At 35.7% G+C, this 22,294-nt stretch overlaps 1 protein-coding gene across 2 annotated transcripts in view; it reads left to right on the forward strand.

Moving 5' to 3' along the window:
* The first annotated feature begins 523 nt into the window (after positions 1-523).
* The window catches only part of LOC120535404 (cytochrome P450 2D3-like), a 25,246-nt gene continuing 3,475 nt past the window's right edge, over positions 524-22,294 (forward strand). Inside the window, exons 1-9 of one of the 2 annotated variants that reach the window (XM_039763231.1) lie at positions 537-764; positions 2,424-2,586; positions 2,948-3,100; positions 6,593-6,753; positions 8,540-8,713; positions 10,169-10,307; positions 10,897-11,084; positions 14,636-14,777; positions 21,473-21,969. In XM_039763231.1, the coding sequence (XP_039619165.1) occupies positions 603-764; positions 2,424-2,586; positions 2,948-3,100; positions 6,593-6,753; positions 8,540-8,713; positions 10,169-10,307; positions 10,897-11,084; positions 14,636-14,777; positions 21,473-21,663 (1,473 nt within the window). In that variant the 5' untranslated portion in view covers positions 537-602 and the 3' untranslated portion in view covers positions 21,664-21,969. Of the gene's footprint in view, positions 765-2,423; positions 2,587-2,947; positions 3,101-6,592; positions 6,754-8,539; positions 8,714-10,168; positions 10,308-10,896; positions 11,085-14,635; positions 14,778-21,472; positions 21,970-22,294 lie in introns of those variants that run through there. The other variant, XM_039763232.1, reaches the window with a different exon arrangement.

Consider the following 22,294-nt stretch of genomic DNA (forward strand, 5'->3'; position numbering starts at 1 on the left):
AAAACAAAACTAGATCAAAAATGTAATTTCTGATTAAAGAAAGTACAACATTAGCTGGAAGAATGTGGATAGTTAGGAATTACAAGGTAAAATAAAACAAAAACCCCAAAGAGTATGTATCACTCCTCTCTATAATTTGGCATTTCAATGAATATCAAACATTTATGGAATTTCTTGTGGTGTAATTATTCCAGATTTTGTTTCCTTGGTTTCAGGTTTCTTAACCGTGTGGTTACATACAGTTGTATATAACTGAAAATCAATAATTAAAGCATCTGAAATAATTACTTTTCATTTAAATGTCTGCTAATCTTACAAACATGAACAGTTTGTTTTACTGTTGTTGAACTGTACCATGGAGTTGTGCTAAATATTTAAAGTGTGTGAACTTTTAAAAAAAGAATCCTCTTATGTGTTTTTTTTTACTTCTACACCATCAGCTATTTATTATCTTAAGCCAAACAGCCAATCAGCAGCCTGCTTTGAGAAGCACACAAAAAAAAGTTATATAAGAATTTGTACAGAAAGTAGGAGAGGCTATCTACCTTTCACAGCCTTCCAAAGCATTAAGAAACCGAGCCACGCCAGCTCAGTTGCTCAATATGTTTGTGACTGTGCTTCTGATATGCATTTTCATTTTCACCCTGTTTCAGGCTTTGAAAACCAGGAGATTTAGAAATTTTCCACCCGGACCGCCAGCTGTTCCATTTCTTGGAAACATTCTACAGCTGAACTTGAGAAATCCCTTAAAAGATATGAAAAAGGTAAAGTGCAAAATACTTACCAAATATAATTTGGAATGAAAGATAGTAAGAGCATTTGTTTATTATTAAGGATAAAAATCAAAACAACTATTTAAAACAATTTAGGAAAGAATTATGTAAAGTATTACATTTGCTAAGCACTCTACACTTGAGACATTCTTTATACACATGTTACAGTAAATGATATCTTTCCATTTAATACTAAAACATGTTTTGAAGGCACCATACACAACATGAAACAATGACAGATGAAGGAGAACAATTACAAAAGTACTTCTCTTCCTTTCTAGAACTGCTGCTGCAGGATTAACCTTCTAAAACAGACTGCTGTGATTTACTGAGCTACACTTTCTCTGGGTTCTACTATTTGTTGTTTCATATGGTGCAATAAAGATTTTCTTCATATTCTCAGCCAAACTTCTCTTCAAGCTGTCAGTACTGCATTATACTTTTTGGCTGGTATTGCTATTTCTAATTGTACTTTTTATTACTAGATCAACACACTAATCAGCTTTTCAGATTTAAATGATATTGTTAGTTTAATGACCTGTAAAGCATGTTAGTGTGGTGCATGTAGTGAAAGGCATTATATAATATAAAGATTGATTGACTCAAAGCTTTATTATTGGTTCTTTTTAAAATTAATGAAAGTGGAAAGTACTAACTTAACTTTTCAACAGATCAAGTGTATGATATTCTGTTTCTATGGGAGATCTGAGATCAATATCCAGTGGTCAAGATTGTTCTAATCAAACACAAACGTTTGGAGCCAAATGATTCAAATCAAGCAGGCTAAAGGTGATTTATAAGACCAACAACTCACTCATCATAAGATACAGAAAGGGTTGCCACAATACATTAAGTAACTGTCTAGTACACTCATTGTGTGTTAAGAAAAAAATGAAAAAGTATTCTTCACCATCCTTGTCACTGACTAGCTATCAAGAATTTGCAATATATTTTCAATGTGTTTATGTAGAGGTAATTTTTTTTAAATACAGCAATATCTCAGTCTGGCAGCCTGAAAGCAATAAATAGACACTTCTTTACACATAGTAAAATAAAAAATAAAGCTCTGCTAGTTAATTATTCAACTGAACGCTGCCCTGCATTTTAAAGAATTCCAAAGTGTAAAAGGGAGAATTCTGAGGGGAGCGGACAGCACCAAGTTGTTTGATGGTTTTAAATGGAACTTTGGTATATTGCTCTCTTTACAGAGTAGTGGTAGCACTGGGCTGGTAAAATGCTTGTGCAGTGGATCCCCTTTGGTGATTTCAAGTTAAAAGCAAGTGTGATTTTCTGATAACGATTGTTTGAATTTCTCCATGAAATGTGTCAAAAGCTACAAGCTGAACATATCTGTGATTGTGGCTGCAACCACAGCAACCATTTATGAAAACCTTCCTTTGATACCTTTAAGATATTCATATGAAACCAAGAAAAATAAGAGCGGGACAAAGCAGCAATCTGCATGTGTGCTTTATGGCTTCTTTAGTTTTATTGGTATTTTCTTAAACATAAGTGCATCTCTTATAGATGGGAAAGTATTTGAAGTTTGTAAAGTTCTGGTGTTAAACATATGTACATCTCTTATAGATGCTAAATTATTACAAGCTTGCAAATGTCTGGTGTAACATTTGTTTTGCCATTTGTAAGCAGCTCTCGGAGACATATGGAAATGTCTACAGTGTGTTTATTGGGAGCACTCCTGTTGTAATCCTCCACGGGCTGCAGGCAGTAAAAGAGGCTCTGGTCACACAAGCAGTTGAATTTGCTGGAAGACCTCAGGGTCTCTTAGTCAACGATGTTACTGAATATAAAGGTATGTGCTTGAGTTGTATACATATCAGCAGCTTGAAAAATGCAATTCTATTGTATGTGAAAAAGTACTTTTTATTCTACCATAAAGAAAGTCAATCTTATGCAGAATTCACATGACAACAATTACAAGGAATGCATGCATTGCCAGGTGTAAAAAAATAAAATTCAAATAGTGACGAAAGGGCTCTTTACAGAATAAAGATGAAATAGTCTTTGTAATTGTTAGGTGAGATCAATTGGGAATTCCCAGTTTTAGGAAATGGCATTAAATGTATGCAAATTACAAATGAGTTTGACTTACTGGACAGTACACTCACCTTTTTTTCTCATTTCCATCTCAATGCAATTTTTCGTCCTGCCAGGAGTGATCATTGCCAACTACGGCACTCATTGGAAGGAGCAGAGACGATTTGCTGTCAGTGCATTGCGCAATTTTGGCTTAGGCAAAAAATCAATGGAGGCCAGGATTCAGGAAGAGGTTGCACACCTGACAGAGAGCCTAGAACAGTACAAAGGTAGGTACAAATGAACACTTCTGCTGGTCTGCAGAAAAAAAAGAATGTATGTATTCAATGTCATAAATTGAATGAATCAACTTTTGTGAACTTTAATGCATTGGCTCCAAAGGACAAAACAAATACATAAAAATAAAAATGTAATGGAAAAATAAAGAAATCACAAATAAAAAAAGATGAAAATGCAAAGAAAAATGAATGACTTGAGCAAAACAGTATCACAGTCATCTTGACTCCATTCCCAACCTAGGGAATATTCTGTCTGAAGTTAGCATGTACTCCCTTTTTTTTTTTAATTCAAAAACATGTGTAAGTTAGGACGAATATTAATTGTAAAGTAAATATGGGAGTGTTTCCCGAAAATGGTGAATCTTTGCAATTAATGAGTAACTTTATGATGCACAGACTTAAACTATGCGTGACGTTTGAGGGCGCTACTTAGTTAACTATCCTTTTACAGTCGCCTAAAAAAAGCATCATAAGTCAATTAGAAAACAGTTGATTTGCAATAATTTCATTAAGGTGACACTGTAATCCAAGAGTGGTACAGAAAAAGTTGTGAAAAGTAATATAAGGTAAACCTAACATCATAATTTAATAATACACTATGGCAGAGCATATAACACAAAATCAAACGTAATTCTTTCTGACATTAACACAGGAAAATGATGGACAAAAAAAAGTCCATTCTTTTGAAGACAGAGTGTCGTGGTTTACATTACTAAGGTACACAGTATCTGTTTCAACTGCAAGAAACAACAGTGAGTGAAATAATACATCGAGAAAGGGGTGTTGGAAGCAAGGAGATTGTATGTTCTCCCCATCGGAGTTTCCTCTGGGTGCTCCTGTTTCCTAATTCAAAGACATGCAGGATAAATAAATTTGCATTGTTAAATGGCCCTATTCCCTATGCGTGGGTGTGAGTGCGTTCCATGACCCTGCCTTGTGGTAATGGGTTAAGAGCCTGGAAAGATGGATGGATTGAAGGAAATTATAAAAGAGAAGAATAAGCCTACACAACAGTGTCTTTTGGACACATAGTCACCACTTGAACACCCTGGTGGAAATGTATGAAATATTCATGTATCCTTAAATTAAGTAAATAGATTCAATTATGTATTCAAAATTCCTTACAAATGTATTGTGGAATATGACCCGGACACAGACAGGTAGACACGTTGTAACCACCCCAGACACATTTATTGAGGGTTTCCATTTTACAAAAGTCAGCTCAAAAGCCCCAATACCACACAGTCCAGGCGAACACAATGCCTTCTCTCTCTGTCTCTTCAGACCGCCTCCTTCTGTCCTCCACAGACCTTGTCTTTCTTCCACCCGACTCAAGTCCCCCTCTGAAGGGAGACGGCCCCTGCACCGGATGTGCTCCAGGTGTGTTCCCGGCAATCTCCCACCGACATGCCCCAGTGTGTCAGAAGTGCCGACTGTCTCCCCGGAAGCACTCCGGGTGTCCCTGTTCCTCTTCCCCCAAGCACTTCCTGGTGTGGCGGAAGTGCTGAGGTCCAGGGTCCTCCAGGTATTGGGGTTCCCCTTGGCGGTGACCATGGGCCCCTACTGGGTCGAACATTCCAGCTCTTTACCCGCGGACCCCAGGGCGGTCGCCCCCTTGAGGTCTGGAAGAGGCATAAGTCCTCCTCCGTTCTTCTCGGGCGCCCCGGCTGGGTAACTCCCCCATCCGGGTACCACAGTATATACTGTACAGAATAACTCAAATATAATGTAATGTACAAAAACACACATACACAAACTCTCATTACCAGACAGCAGCAGAGTTTTTTCTGCATACATTAGCTATGCCTATATCTTATATTCCACCACAGTACTGGTTTGTTGATTTACTGTATTGTATTGTCTTGCTCTTCTCTTCTTCCGCCACCTGAAGGTTCTGTCAATAGGAAAGCGGGAAGGGGATACTTGCTAAAACAGTATCTGTCTACCAACAAACTCTCCATTTCCTCCCTTTTCATACTGTCAGACTGGCTCAGATGAAGACATCATGGGTACTCCCTGACTACTTTGCCACAGTATTCGTAAAAATTCCTTACTTATTGGAAAATACTTGCATGCTCATTTAATATTTTACAGCAGATGTAGTGAGGCTCCTTAAGAGGCTGAGTGTATGAATAGGTGTCCATTACATTCAATTGGTTTAATTTTAGTAATGGGTAAGTGTTGGGTTTGTGAGGTGGTGGTCAAACAAAATTTGAAGAATGTTATCCTAGGTGGACTTTCTCTCTATCCAAATGTATCAACTCTCAGTTCCTTTCCTTCCTTTTCTTTCTTCCTGCTTCTCCACATAACCAACTGTAATAAATAATAAATCTCTATGAAAGTGAATATAAATGCAACCTTATAAAAAAGATTCTTCAAAACTTTTAAAGAAGGCAGAATCAACCTATACATTTGTAATTATTATCAGTAAAGTTTACTTAAATAAATTTATTTATAGAATGAAATGCATTTCATCATGAAAAACATATAATCTCAACACAAGTCTTAGTATTCAATAGGGAGCCCATTTAAGAAGCGTGTAGGTCAAGAAGCACATAGATTACAACAAATTGAATATGCTATTTTATTAACAATGTATTGAGGATTGAGCTAGACTCTTAAATTAATTATCAATCTTACAATGGAGTTAACAAATTTCTCTTGTTACAATGCTTTTGGGAAACTCACCCCAGCTCTGAAAGGGTGTGAATATGCTCAGTGATGACTGGCCTTGGTTCTTACCCTGTAGCAGATGCTGCTGGAAAAAGCTGCAGCTCTACACAATCAAGTCATTCAAAACTTCAATTCAGAAAATTAGTGAATCAATGAATTACGTAGTTTATTAATGTTTAAAAAATTCTATGCACCAGCATAGCACCAATATCTTTACACAATATATTAAAAGTTGGATTGATTGACAGTGTCAGACCTGCAGATAATTAGAATGCCACATCAAAAGAAAGGATAAAGTGAGGAAGGAGCAGCCATGAAATTAAATAGTAGTGACAAATGACTTTGAAAAACAGAAGCACAAGCAATAACACCAAAAAACACAAGTCTTTCTCACCACATCTTCAGAGATTTTCCTATAGCTGCTCAGGTTTTGCATGGTTCATTGGCAGCTATATATTGGTTGTACAGTATACTGTATGACTGATATTGCCATACAATTGGCTGGTGCTGATATTCAAACTGATTACTGTTTTGTACTCGGCACAGCTGGAATGCAGCCCTGTCTCCTGCAACACTGCAGTTAAACAAGCAAGTTCTGAAAATGAATGATATTTCAAATCCTATTTTTAAATGATCTTTCAGAGATGCAAAAAAATGATTCCATATCATTCCATAATATATGCATTCATTTAAACAAATTATTTTTGTGGGACTTCTTTAATATTTTAATGAGATAAAAAAGTTGAAAATGAATGCCTTATCCCTGTTTCTCTTTGTAAATACATTCAAGGTCTTCTTGTCCCTTTGCAGGTCAGATTATGAGTCCTCACACGCTCCTTCACAATGCTATGTCCAATGTGATTTGCTCTATAATGGTGGGGCAACGTTTCAGTTACAATGATATATTCTTTCAACAAATGATCCATTATTTATCAGAGAATCTGCGACTAATCAATGGGCCATGGGGCATGGTAAGATTTTTTTTTTACATAAAAAATGAGCAGAATGCCATTGGGGGTGGGGAATGTTAGTGTGGGTATATTTTTGGATAACAAGCAGAGGCAGAAATAAATGTGTTTTCTCCAGATAAATTCCATTATGTTAGGAAGGCTTAATTATAAATGACACTCTTTGAAAATATGGACTTTGCACTATAGGGTGACATACAATATCAGAGACTGTTATATTGAAAACCAGGGTGCAATATAAGAAGAGAGAAAACATCAAATACGCAAGGTTACAAAAGAGTACATATCAAGAGGGAGCTTGGTAATGTTTGTAAAAAGGAGTTTTCAGATTCTGTTACCTTTCACTGTGCTTAAGTTCTGTCCACAAAAACAACAGAACATGGCTACTAGTTCTTAGCAACACTGTCCTATCTATATGACTTAACAGACCAGAAGAGCATTAAAGAGGTTCAATGTTTCAATGTGTGGTGCACTGAGGATAAAATCTAAAGAAGAGTGGCTTGAACATGTGAGGTTACAGAAAAACCAACAGCAGACATAGTGCAGTGGTTCTGTACCTGTTACATTAGTGTAAGAAGTGGGATAGTCTTTTATCATAGAAGGTCCTATTATGTTGGTAGATCAAGTAACAGGAACAGGTAAAATGTAATAGATAATACAAAGGTAGATAATGTAAAAGGTAAGACTGTTATGGGGTGAAGCAGTGATGTCTATGTATGTAAAAAAAAAATGTTTAGCTCAGTAAACTGTATTAACTATTTTTGATCCTTATGATGGCTAAGAAAGATTTTGGAGTTAAAATCAAAAAGAAAATTGACATGTGGTTGGCTCAGACATGTTTTACTGTGCTACGATTGTGATAAACCTTTTTTGAAAATCAATATTATAAGGAGTACGGGGAAAGCATTGTAAAGGAAAAAGTGTGATAGCAGAGATATCAGTACTCAACACTAAAGGAAACCTGTTGGGTTACCACCTAGGTACGTTTCTTGTCTTGCCAGTCTATGCCAAAGTAAGGAAGGGTAAACCTGAAGGCTCAGTTCCAGTTGGAGATACAATTTTGCCATGTGCATATCTGACACGTTGACTTTAGAAGTTTGAAATCCCTTTGGTGACTTCTACCACCATCTCACAAAGAAGAAAAATAATTTAAAAACCTCTCTATAGCTCTGCAGGCTAAATTGCATTTTGAAAGCAAAAGATTGCAGATTAGGACCCTGGAAAGACTGACCTATGAATGAACTGAAATGAATGTGTCAGAATTGTTTGTTTGGTGTTTAACAGATAAATATAGACTACCTCTCTTCAGTCTGTACATTATTATCATAAAGCAAGTTACTAGCAAAGTAAAGGTATAATTGTCTACAAACATAACACAACTAGTAGATAACAGTTTTGAGTTTGTATTTTCAGGGCATGTAAATGCACCACTAAAATAGATATAATGTATCATTCTTGAAATTACACTCTGGGCAATTAATAGTTTTGAATCTCAACATTACATGTTAGTTACGCAACCATATTATTAGTTTGGAAGTAGTAGAACAAGTTAGAATTATATGTGTACAGATGTACAATGTGACCTTCTTTATCATAAAACTGTTTTGAAAATATTGAATCCCCGGAGTAGCATGAGATATTCTTTGGCATAAGGCAGAGTACTCCGTGTTCTCACACAATCTAGTTACACAATCATAGCATTCATTCAGTAAGACTGCATGACTTTTAGTGTAAAGCTTTTTTTTTTGTTAGCTGAACCTTTACTTATTTTTCTTTTCCCCATTTCAAGCTTTATGATGCCTTTCCCATTATTCGTCCTCTACCCCTCCCTTATCGGAAAGTGATTAACAACGCATTCAAGTATAAATCATTCTTTAAATCCATAGTTGAAGAGCACAAGAAAACAAGAATAATAGGGGAAGTAAGAGACATCATTGACAGCTACCTAGAAGAAATGGAGAAGGTATGTGAAAACCTAGCATAGAGGTACAATGTGAAATTCATTAATTATGGTAATTTATTTAAATAACAAAGTGCAATTACAAAACATTATCCAATCAAGAAAAAACAGCAAGTTCAATAATATATTCTGAAAACAATCCATAAAATTCAGCAATTAAGTTTGCTGTATAATAAGAATAAGAAGTGTATAATGGCTTTAAATGCAAAATAAAATGGCAAATAAAATAAAAAAGGTTCAGCATAAGCTTATTATTACATTAATTAATTCTTTCTAAATTCTGAAAAAAAATGGAACAGGTTCTCATTAAAAGAATTAGATTTTTTCTTTAAACGTGAAATTTTATAGATTGTCACTTTTCAACTGAATAATAAAAGGTGATTTACAACTAGCCTGACAAAATTAGTCTTGTGTAAATAGTGTGGTATAGGATTTTTCAAAGAATTCTTTAACTGCTTCTAGTATTACTTCACATATTGTTATTCAAGGATTAGAAGTCATTTTAAATTCAAGACTATCCAAAAGAAACAAAAATTATTAGTCAAAACAGTTTGATTTTAGGATATTTCCAAAACATATGAATTAGTTATGCTGACGCTTGATGACATCATTCACAGGTTGGATCTGGCACTGGGTATGTTTTAAGACAGAATTTATGTAAGCAGTGAAATAATTTTAATTGAATTACTGGTCAGTGTATGATGAACTAGAACTTATTAAGTAACTGGTTGAATTCCACACCTTTTCTGAAATGTTTAATGAAAGATCCCTTTCCCATCATACCCTAAAATCATCAAGGGTTAGGGGTAAATTCCTTAAATTGTTTTTTATATGTTATGGAGATGCTGGTGAAATATTGATCCAAACTAGCAAGTATCACCACAGGGATAGATACAGGTGGAACTAGATTAGTAGGTTAACTTTCACAGTGGCCCAGGACCCACATCATAGAGGACCCTAATTGATTCCAGAAAATAAAATTTCTGCTGTGGGAAAACATCTTTTAACTTAGGTCTTGCTCTTCACAAAGAAAGCAAACAGTAACTATTTTAGCCAGTCGAGCCAAAGCTAATCCTAGTCTTTAACTTGAGAATGTTTATTGTAACAGGCTCACTTCACCTAAGCTATGTTATACTAAGGCTAAAATAAATGTATTACCACAAAAACAGAAGTATATTATTGTTTTATGTTTGCCGGTATATATATTATTTTGTAAAATGGTGCTTTGTGTCTTGGATCTACCACTCTTTTGTGGTACATGGTCTGGTGTGGTGTAGGAGCATATGTTACAATATGTGAAATTGAAAACTCAAATAAAGTTGACAAGAATTCAGAACCACGTGCAAAAATCAGCAAACTTATTATAATATGAATAAGACTGTCTGGAAAAAAAGATGTTTTAAATTTCATCAATCTTGGATACTATAAATATATACACACACATTTTTTTTACCCTAGAGAAAAAATGAGCAGTCCTCATTTGATAATGAAAACTTGACCTTACTTCTGACTGACTTATTTGCTGCTGGCACAGACACCACGTCAAGTACACTAAGGTTTGCCATCCTGTATTTGATGATTCATCCAGATATTCAAGGTAAGAACTGATATCTGCCAAAAACAATTATAGTGGATTATATCTGCCTCAGCTGATAGAGATATTAATAGTAGCTCTAAGAAATTCAGTGGAACCTAGCCACAGTGAATGCTAGGCCACATAAATCCCATCCCCAATACTTGCACACCTGTAAGTTATATGCACTTATGTTGAAAATTTAGACAATTTTGATCAATGTATTTCCCAAACTCAGGTACAGTATTTCAATAAAGGAGAGTACATGGAATGTCATCCTATGTTTTCATAAGGTATTCCAGTTTCTTCTCTGATTCAAAACATATTTAATTTAGATTAACCAGTGACTTTAAAGTAATGAGAGAGCTTAAGGGAGTGTGCACTGTTATTGAGTAGACCTCTAATAAGGATAATTTTCAACCTTGTTTCTGAATCTTCCTGAATGGGCTCCACCACCCCACAGACCCACACTGGAAGTGGGTACAAAAAAGAAAAAATTGAATGTCTTTAGCAAAACAAGCGTATTGACCTCCTCTGTAAAACTGCATGGGTCAGCTGGATCCTAGAAGCTAATATTAAAATGTAATGGCAAATCATTTCTTTTTTTCTTTAGCAAAGTGCCACCAAGAAATTGACACTGTCCTTGGGCAAAACAAAGACTTCAACTTTGAGGACAGACTAAAAATGCCCTACATACAAGCTACAATTCATGAGATTCAGCGCTTTGCTGATATTGTACCTCTAGGTGTATTTCACGCAACCACCAAGGAGACACACCTGTGTGGGTACAAGCTTCCCAAGGTAGGAAACTGATTGCATCTCAGCATTTACATCATTCTGTACAAAGTGCCTACATTTTTTGGGATGATCCAGTGAAGTCAAGTTGATATGAAAGCATGTGAATTCACAAGGACACAGTAACCTCTGCACCACTATATACTTTAAGCTTCTGCAAATCATCTGGAGCCTCATTTATAAAATCTTGTGTAGATTCCATACTAAAATTGTGTTTATAATCAAAAGGCGAAAATGGCACATACACAAAAAAATCTAATTTATGAAACCATGCATATGCTATATGCCATGCCATGTATCTTCAGAAATCTGAAATCAACTTAAAAATAAGTATGCATGTTCTTATTTATGGCATAACAATATATGGCATAAAAATATCTTTTCTAAATATTTATGATCTAATTAACTCATTAATTTGGCATTGTTCCCGAGTGACTTCTTAATTACAGAACACAGAAAATGGAACATCAAGTATTACTAACTGAACATTGTTTTTGCTGGACCCTTTGCGGGAGTTACAAATAAAATAAGAAATGAAGAGTAGGAGCAGCTGAATGATTAGAGTAATGGCAATACTGCCATCATGCAGTGCTTAGACCACCACAGCACATAGGATGAATTAAAGCTGGTGAGATATCAAGAACAGTCTTATTGCACTTAAAAAACCAAAATAATTTCCCAAGTAAATATCAAATTTATACTACATATACCTGTAATTCATTTTACAGTCATTTTACAACATCCAAATGTTTTTGATTTGTCATTGCTTCGATGACCTCAGACACAGGGTCTGAATCATCCACACGTTCATCTTGACTTATGTAAGGTGGCAGAGACATTTTTTATGCTGTGCTGTAAATTACTGTATAAGTCATTGCAATGCAGCAAACCTTTGTGCGCCTATTCAACAGTGTGTCCCACAAGTTCAAACACTGCCATCTGCCTTCCAATGCTCCATTGATCCATTCTATCACCAACTGTGTATGGGAGCGACTTTCATTATATCTTCTCTCTTTTGGTGTTTGTGGGGTGGTGCATAGTGGAAGGAGCCAGGCTTTGAGAAGGCACACACTACCACCTGAAAGAAAGATTGTAGAAATTGTGCTGTCTGTTGTAGGACATAATGGCTATGACAGCATTACATTTTTTGGAGGATATTGGCATTGGCAGGCTACTCAAGGAGGAAGTTTTCAGGGAGCATAATGTTTTATTTGGCCTAATGACGATGACCGGCTTATAAAGCCAATTAAGAATTCTTAGAGATGCCCTCTTGGAGTTGTGTCCTGAATTGGAGCCTACATTATAGTGACCATAATGCAGAAATCACACAATCCATGTTTTTTTACGTGTTTTAACAACCATAGGCTTTTTGTTAACTGGCGCTTTTCAGTATTTACACTATCTCTTCATGTTGTCATTGACAGTTAAGTTGTACAACACGCAACACACCCTTTTTGTAGACAAAATAGATTGGCTACAGACTAAGGCAATTAACATTAAGCACATGCATTAGGCATTGTTACCCACATTGAAGACAGCTGGTTTGAGAAAATATGTGAATGAACAATATTATAATCAGTGCAAAAATGTCAAAATGACTGATGTGCCATTGAAATGCTCAATGAAACAAGATTTTCTGCTCATTTCATTGTCCTGACGCCTGGAATCACTAAAATGCCAACAGCAAAAAGTCTGCATACGACTTATGGATTGTCAAAATATGCCATAATTTTATGCCAATTTATATGCCAAGTTTGTGTTTTATAAATCCTGTGTTTTGCACCAGAAATGCCTTACACATGTTTCCAGGCGTATACATGAGGTCCTGGGGCTCCAAATGAACATTTATAAAATTGCACTGCATATTGGAAATAACCTCAAGATGTCGTTAACCTTGAAAATATATTCTAATTATGACATTGTTCTGGAATAAATAACAACACCTAAGAAAGATAGTATTAATAGAAGCTGACATGACATGGAGATGCCTATAATACTGTATTATGCATACAGCAATGGGTGAAAATTTAATTTGTTTGGTTAGGATTTTATATTGTTGGGCCATGTGCAATCTAGGCCTTCATCTGGATGAATTTAAACTTGAAATTATAATATTCTCAAAGGCCTGAAAATACTGGACGATGAGCACAAGATTTAGGAGGTCATAAACAGATTCATATCCACATTTCATTACATTGTAGAAAGAAAGGTATATTTTCAAAAGCACTTAAACAAACCAATGGAAACTAAACACAAATGATCTACATGTAAATAAATGATCAAGTTACCAAAATGAAATAACTAAACATTTATAGCAAAACAAGACTATTCAAACAATCAAAACAGTTTTGCAGATATAAAAGCGTAATTAGATATATCCCTAAGTATAATTTAAAAATATAACAGTAAAGTCATCTTTTCAGGTGTGTTTAATCATCAGGAACACACTTAAAAAAATGAAGATTCTAAAAGAAAGCAAATCAAAAATAAAAAATAAGTCATTCATTCCTTTTTCTTACCTTATTTTATAATTACAGGGTCACTGGGACCTGAAGTCTATTCAGACAGTTTCAAGTGCAATAGAGGAAGCAGCCCCGACTAGGAAAGCAATCCATGCACGGCACACTCATTTGCACCAGGCCAGGTTTTTGCTGCTATTTAACATTATGGACATGTGAGGAGAGCTACTGGAGCAGTTCCAGGAAACCTCCCTTGAACACTAGAAAAATATGCAAACTCCACACAGACAATGATTGAGCTGAGAAACATGACTGGAGCACTACAGTTGCACGGAAGCTGCAGGAACCACAAACCTGAAATTAGAAAAAACAAAACAAAATGAGGACTGATAAAAATATAATACTACCCAAAATAAAAACAACCAATTATAAATATACATTTAAAAAACACACAAATACAAAAGTAACTTCACAAATGCTGAAAATAGAGAAGCAACCATTTTTCCTGGCACAATGTCAGTAATACATGAAAAATGTTAAAGATATTAAGACATGTGCTGGGACATAGAGTTGATTCCTGGTTGTGTAACTCTGTGCATGGAGTTCTCCTTGTCCTCCTGAGCATTCTCTGGGTTCTCCAGTGTTCCTTCCAAAATCTTAAAAGAAGGCCACTTATGATGGTTGGTGACTTTATAGTTGGCTCTGTGAATCTCAGCGAGTCTGTCCTGTGATGGTTCCTGCCTTGCAACTAAGACAACAGGGATTTGCTCCCTGTAATCTAACAGAGGAAAATGAAAATTCAGCAGACAGAGATGGATGGAATTGCTTCAATTTATTGTCTATTATATTTTGTTGATTTATTTCTTTTGGTGTTTTAATGGTAAATAAATTAGTTTATTTTATGTGGTGAGATTATGTGTTGTATTTACCAATTATTAATATGTGTCGGTACTGTAGTTTTAATGTTGATATACTTTTCTAAATCAAAAGTACTGTATCTGCTCTTAAGTAGGTCTATGTATTTATTTTGTTACTTATACATTGCATTTCATTTTGTTGCACTTCTATTATGTTTCCTTACTTTTCTTTATTTTCCAGAACACAACTGTGATTGCCAATCTCTCTTCAGTTCTCCATGAAGAGACTCAGTGGAAATTTCCATACGAGTTTAATCCATCTAACTTCCTGAATAGCCAGGGAGAGTTTATCAAACCAGAGGCATTCATGCCCTTCTCTGCAGGTAAACCCACAGCACCATTCATATTTTTACATTTTGAAAACCACTGATGTTTAGATAATGTGTGAAATAAACAGCGAAGTACTGAGGTATCCCTGACCAATTCAATGAACGAATACAACCTAAATATTTCTTTTATATTTAACATATACAGGACTGTTTATTACTTTAATCCTATATCAAAAAGAACACACATAAAAAGTCCTATTTTGATGATGAATTGTAAAAGCTAAAACATACACAACAGAAAAAATAAGAATAGAAGAATAGAGGATGATGGATTTATTCACTCCATCAAAATGAAAACATGGTCATCAGGTTGTTGACATAAATAGACATATGTTAATAAAGGTACTATGAAATTGATTTAGAAATATAGCCAAAACATTACTTATGTTGTAGATGGCTATTACTGCTAGAAATGACTGATCTATATTTATTATTATCATATTGATAAACGTGTATCTTCAAATCTTGCACATTTCTGGATTATTCCAAACATAAAAATGTGATAAACGATGATAGACCATTCAGTCCATCAGGCTTGCCTGTTTAGCTAATTGCTATGGTGTCTCAATATCTCTTCCAGATACTTCTTAAAGGTTGTTGAGGTTTTTGCTTCAACTACATGTCTTGGCAGTTTGTTGTATAACTCTCTGAGTAAAGAAGGGCTTCATACCTTCATTCCTAAATGCACTTCCATTGGTGTCCTTGAGTAAGTGATTCACGCTTAAGGTTAAAGTATTCTGCTGAATCTAGTTTATTAATGCTTTTGAGGATTCTGAAGACCTGGATTAGGTCCTTATGCAGTATCCTCTGCTTGAGACTAAACAGATTTAATTCTCTGAATCTGCTGCAGTAGGACATGTTCTTAAGTCCTGGGTTGCACCTGGTTGCTCTCTTCTACAAAGCTTCAAGTGCTGCTATGACTTTCTTGTAGCATGGTGACCAGAACTGTAGACAATACTCCAGACTCAGTCTCACTAGAGTATTATATAGTCCATGCATAGGGTCCCTCATTTTATGTTAAACAGTTTTTATGAAATAAGATAACATTTTACTTGCCTTTTCAATTGCTTCTGCACATTGCTTAGATCAGGCATGTCAAACTCACTATTATTGGTGGGCCGCTTCAACTGCCATACGTGTGTTAGCGGGCCGCACTGTAACAAATACTATTATACTATTATACAAAGTTACTGTAGCTTTCTTTCCTATACTGAAAACTTTAAAAAATGTAACACTTAAAGTTTAAAGTTAAAAGAAAAGCTATTTATTTCCATACAAGCTCCGTACAACAGCGTACAATTAAGAGTCTTAGTCTCTTTGCTAGGTCCTTATATTATTATGTTATATTCATTATATTATATAGGAGTCTTACAGTGTGAGATCTATTTCTTTTGTCCCGACACTTGGCATCTCTTGTTAGTGACCAGTTCATCAATAACAGGCTTGAAATCTTGTGCAGCTGCAACTTTTATGAGGGATGAAAGGTGCTTGACAGGAAGCTTTTATTAACGAAAACAATTGCTCACAAAGGTAAGTGCTTCCGAACATAGACAGTACTCTCGATGCCAACTTATGGATCTGCACATACGAGGGTGGCAGGTAAGCAAACAAGCCTGGCACACCAACTTCGTTGCATTTTGCCCTCAGAACAGAATCTGACTGCAGTTCAATCAATTCCAGTTGGATATTCTCAGGAGCATTTTCAATGTTGTAAGAGAACAGCGCAAAGTCCTGTTCGTGTGAACTGAAACCACGAAAACGCTCACTGAATTCATTGTTCAGTCATTCAAGTTGGAAAATAAATCCTCCAAAAATCAAATTTTACTTTACTAAGTTTACTTCAAAGTTTATATTGTAAAATAAGCTGATATGCAAAAAGCCACCTGACCTACACTAATTTTACAAGCTCAAAATCACAAAAATATGTTAATAAACAAGTCATCAACTTCTCGCGTCCACTTAAGATCTTCAGCTGTAGTCTGCACTAACTGTTCGTTACAATACTAGCACAAAATTACATAAAACTAGAGCAAAAAAAATGTGAAAATATGTGGGCTATTACTACTCGTGATGGTCAGTTCTGCCCAGTGGCCTGTCTCAGCAGCCCAGCCAGTAGTGTAGCCTGCGCAGGGGCAGCCCTGGTCAGAGTAAGAATCTGTGGTCCCTTCACCCGAAAATGTCAATATGGTATCTTATGTACGGCGGATGGCCACGTCCGTTGCAGACACTGCATAGCCACCTCGTGCTCATGACAAGTTTCTATACGCGTGTGTCCGTAACTTGAAAACCAAGTGGCAGCCCATGATATTCTCTGACTCGAGCGACATTAGTAAATACAGCGTACTAATTAACAAGAAACACAATGTTTTTCAGCCACATTGGCGTCAGCTGTGTCGTTATTTTATCTTTCTGTTTTATATTCAATATGTATTGGCGTGGCGGCCCCTGGGAGTTGGCGTCCCTGTGCAGGTGCACAGTTTGCACTTGCCTAAGGCCGCCCCTGCTGCAGCCTAGCACTTCAGTTGTGGCGTTGCAGCTCATTAACTTTGGTCAAAGGCTCGTGGCTATACTAGCATATGACGTTTCTGGTACCGTAATGCCATGGGAAAACGCACCTTTGTCAGAAGGCAGAAATAAGAAAAGTCAATAAGTAAGATGCAGAATGATTCAATCACAAATGATAGTAATCATTTTGTACAAGTTCAGTGCTATCTAGGATCTGTCATGCGGGCCACACATATTTCTGTTGCAGGCCGCGTGTTTGACATGCCTGGCTTAGATGATGAAAGCATGTTAAAATAAAACCCTAAATTCTTTTCAGAGATTTCTTCCTGTAGGACAGTGTCTCATCTTCTATTTATGATTGATGTTCCTTTTACCCACATGCAGCACATTTTTCAAGTGTTTTCCCAGTTATGCAGCTCGCCCAGGTCTTTTTAAATATTTTGGCTGCCTCCTTAGTGTTTGCTGCTTGTCAAATTTTAGACTCATCTTCAAATTTCACAAATTTACTAACTATACTGGAATCAATATCATTATATAAATCAGAACATGACATGATCCAAAGAGAGAGCTCTGAGGGACTCCACTGATAACCTCACTCCACATGCAGTATTCTCCTCTAATCTGTACTCTATATATCCTGTCGGTTGACTATCTTGATATCCAGTTTTGTTAGGTTATTTCTGGTGCTACATTTTGTAGTTTGAAAATTATTTTTCTGAGTGGTACTGTATTAAAGGCTTTTTAAGTACATTATGTCATACTTTCTAGTTGCATTTTCAAAAAAAATCAAATAGTTTGTTTGGCAGTATCTTCATCTCATAAACCCATACTGGCTGTTATTTAGGATATTGTTTTCATACAGGTACTTTTTCAAATTTTTTAATATAGTTTTCATAATTTTGCATGGTACAGAAGTAACGACGTTTTGATCTGTATAATTTTTAGTATCTCTTCTTCAAGACTGGAGTCACATATGCAAATTTCCAGTCTTCCAGCCTAAACTGACTGTTCAAATATGCTTAATAAGGGTTGACAAATGCCATATTTTATTTATTTCAATACAGTGCTCTTTAAAAGAACTATTCATTAATTTAATTTGTGCAACTCAGAATCCAAAATGCTACAGTTTCATCAGAAGTAGGGTTTGCACAAATGGATCAACAATAATAGTACGCTCCACAAATACCTCTTCGGCTCAGAGCCAAAGAAAACCTGTGCCCCAGGGTCATGATGGGTGCTTTAGATTTCCTACAGAAAAAGACTCCTGCTGCGGGTGACCTGGAGTGTTTCTTATTTTCCTTTAAGCGAACTGCCAGAATGATGCACTGGGATCGAAGTGATTGGATGGCTGTTGTCAATGTGATGCACAGCAAGCTTTATGTAGTTTCTCTTTCAATCACAGCAAGCTGTATGTAGTTTCTCTTTCAATAGGACTGATGAGTTTGTTGCTCAGAGGTGATATTTATTTTCTTAAGGATTTGGTAAGAAGATTGGAAGGACAAGCCATTTGGAAAAAGAATGGTTACCCCAAATTGGGACTAAGTCCCAAAGTTAATCTGCAATGTGAGCAAGAAATACAAAAATATCTGTATGATTAAAAAAAGTAAACTCTGTAAAGGAAATCAGGTGTTAGGATCATTTGGGATGACAAAAAACAACTTTTTAATGAAATGGGAAGGTCCTGTCTATGCTGAGGAATGAATAAGTCCTGTAAATTATAAAGTTAGAGTACCTGGACAATGCAAACCAATTCAAATACTACATGTTCATATTTTAAAATATGGCAAATATTTATGTAAAAAAAAAAGGATTTATTTTTAGCTTTATCTTGAAAAACTCGTCTTAACAAACATTTAACAGATTTACAAATGTCCATACAGAATTTCTAAATCTCAAAGGATAGCCATTCACCAAAAGGTAAAGCAAATGCTTGAATTAGGTGTCATTTGCCAAAAAAACTGGAGTAAATACAGTGATCCAATTGCTATGATCAAAATACCAGGTGGAACCTTCTGTTTTTGCATAGATTTAAATTTAGACGTTCAAACAACGATTCTACATTTGATTTTATATCCAATGCATCATGTAGATGAGCTGTTAGAAAAAATTAAGCCAGGTATCTTACAGGACATCTCTACTTTGGATCTAACTAGGGGATACTGGAAGGTGCCTCTTGAGGAAACCAGTTGTAAGAAAACTGCCTTGTCCACCCCAGAGGTTTTGTACGAATTTATAAAGCTTCTATTTGGGCTCCATGCCACACCCTTAACATTTCAGCCTATGATAGATCAGATATTACTCCCTTCACCCTGAATTTTCCAGCAAATACTGTATATTGATAATGTAGTAATCTATAGCAATGATGGGTTTAATACACCTTTAGATAATGCAGGACAGCTTAGAGGATGCAAAAATAGGTGAGATACTTGTCTATCCTCATTCAGAAACATAGAAAAAGGTTCTGGCTTCCTTGGGCAGCAGGTTATTATGGCTGGTTATTGTAACAATTTTTGCTGTCCTTTTAACTGATATGACAAAGGTTTGTTTGTTTGGACTGATGCTTATGAAAAAGATTTTACAGATATAAAAAGCCCTGTCTTCTTTCCCTGTTCTAGAAAACCTGGACTTCTCAAATGATTTATTTTCAGACAAACACCAGCTCGTCCAGTTTGGGAGCAGTCTTAGATAAACATGAACATTTAAAAAAATCCAATATTTAAACTGTGAATTATTTCCTAGAGAGCATAATTATTGAACGACTGAAAAGGCTATCTGGTGACAAAATATGCCGGTGAAAGACTCCATTATTACTTTGGGGGCACAGATTGACATTGGTTACTGATCACACTCCTTTGTAATGGCTCTGTAGACATAAAGACACAAATTCCAGGCTCACTAGTTGCTTAATTCAATTGCAGCCTTTCAATCTTCCAGTAAAACACCATCCTGGTAATCAACATGTGAACACAAATGTTCTTTTCCAAATCGCAGGGCCTAAAACCGAAAGTCAGTTCATTAAACAAGTAAACCAAGCAGAGAGAGAGGGTGTGCCATGTAGAACAGAACATCCTGTCCCTTCAGTTTCTAGAATCAACTGCCTTAACACGCAAGTCTCATATCTCACACTAATAAACATCATTAAAAGTGTCTCTCTCACTAATGCCTTAGGTTTTCTCCCTCTGGGGCTTCTGTTTCAAATATGTTAGCCACTGTTCCTCTCTAACAAGTGAGCTCTGAGAAGATGCTTTTGAATTGTATTAAGTCTCAGAAGGTTTTAAGGGAGTGGAGTTTTATTAAAGATTGGTTAAATTTTCTTTTGTGTTTTATTTGTTACTGAAACTATCTGTTCTTGAAGAAATAGAAACAGTTTTAAAAAGAACTGAAAATGTTGCAATGTGAACTTACAATGCATAAAATAAATAAATAAATGAAATCAGTCTTTTAAATGAAGGGCTCTCTTCCCATAATGTAAAGATGGATAAGTGGGTGTTTTTACAGAGTTTTAATCAATCATGGCCTAGGACGTGGGTCAGTTCATAAACAAATATAAAATGACTTGAAACAAATTTGAAATTGGATAATAAAGGTCATCTCACATGTTTAAAAGACTTGAAAGAAGCTGATTGTCGGCTCATAATCAGCTTAATGTGTGTGAAAGCATGTATACGTCAATGGATGAGCACCTTTTCCTGGGTTGATTTCAGTCTTGTGCCAATGCTGTCAGGTTAGGTTCCAACTGCTGTATTACTACAGGATTTATCCATTTATCTACTGAACCATCTCCCAGCATCTTTGTATTGGAATTTCTGTGCCAGAAAATGGGTGGCAATTCAATTAATATTGTAAATTAAAGCATTATTTAGAAATGTTTAATTGTTCAATGAATAAAAGTATATAAAAGTAAATATTCTAAAACAATAAATGACATGGAAACATACAATTTACAATGGATTTCACATTTCATGATCCTTTTATTTCTATGCAGCATGTGTTCAATGTGGTAACCCAGTTCATGTCAGTATAGGTTTAATTCTAGCCAGGCCATCATTCCATTTCAACTTAGGGGTTTTGGACCTATTTACCACTATTTCTGGTATGGACTAGCTCTAATACAACTGTGAGTAGTTTAGTAGTAATGTTACTTAGTCAAAGCAATTCTAATGGGTACAATTTGCCTCATTCAGGTCTACGGCTTTGTCTGGGAGAAGCTCTTGCTAAGATGGAGATTTTCTTCTTCATGGTGGGACTGTTACGTCGTTTTCATTTTATATGGCCACAAGGATGTGGAGAGCCAGACCCTACTCCAATGTTTGGAGCCACTCAGGAGTCAACAAAATATAAAATGATTTTTAAAGTCAGAGAAAAGCTGAACTAAAATGTCCAGTGAGGACCTGGGCTATAAGAAGAATAGACCTGAATGATACTGCACATATACAATAACTAATTTTTTAGAGCTAAAGCTACTATATGAATAAAATAGAATGCAAGATGGTGAGTCAAATAAGTACAAAAAGAGCTAAAAAAAAAGTTTGGTGATAATAACAGTGTACTCACCTGACAGCATGTCTTGATCCTACTAACCCATTTGAAGATATCTACCTTTAACACTGCACTTCAATATATTGGTTTTCTCATTTGGAGAGTATTTAACATAACACAATAAACTTATATCAGTCCATTGTGTTCAGTTGCTTCTTTCATGCCCCAAAACAATCTCTAAACATCCATCTTTCCCATCTCCAGCCCAATCTCAAACCTCCAACTGTCAGTTCCAACCTCAGTTGTGTCACTGGACAGTGACCATTTTTCTTCAGTCACAAGACAAATCAACTGTCAAGAATGTCATAAGACTTAAGATGAAACTGAACCATTTACTGCTACCCAGAATTGTAAGTTAGGCTGGCCAATAATCTTTTGTATTGTGTTCCTCCCTCAAAACAGCCTTAACCTGGGTTGAAAAAGAAAATGGATTCATATTTTACACATTGTAGTTTAGTGTCCTGAGC

This window comes from Polypterus senegalus, chromosome 9 (assembly GCF_016835505.1).
Source record: "Polypterus senegalus isolate Bchr_013 chromosome 9, ASM1683550v1, whole genome shotgun sequence".
In the NCBI taxonomy this organism is placed as follows: Eukaryota; Metazoa; Chordata; class Cladistia; order Polypteriformes; family Polypteridae; genus Polypterus; species Polypterus senegalus.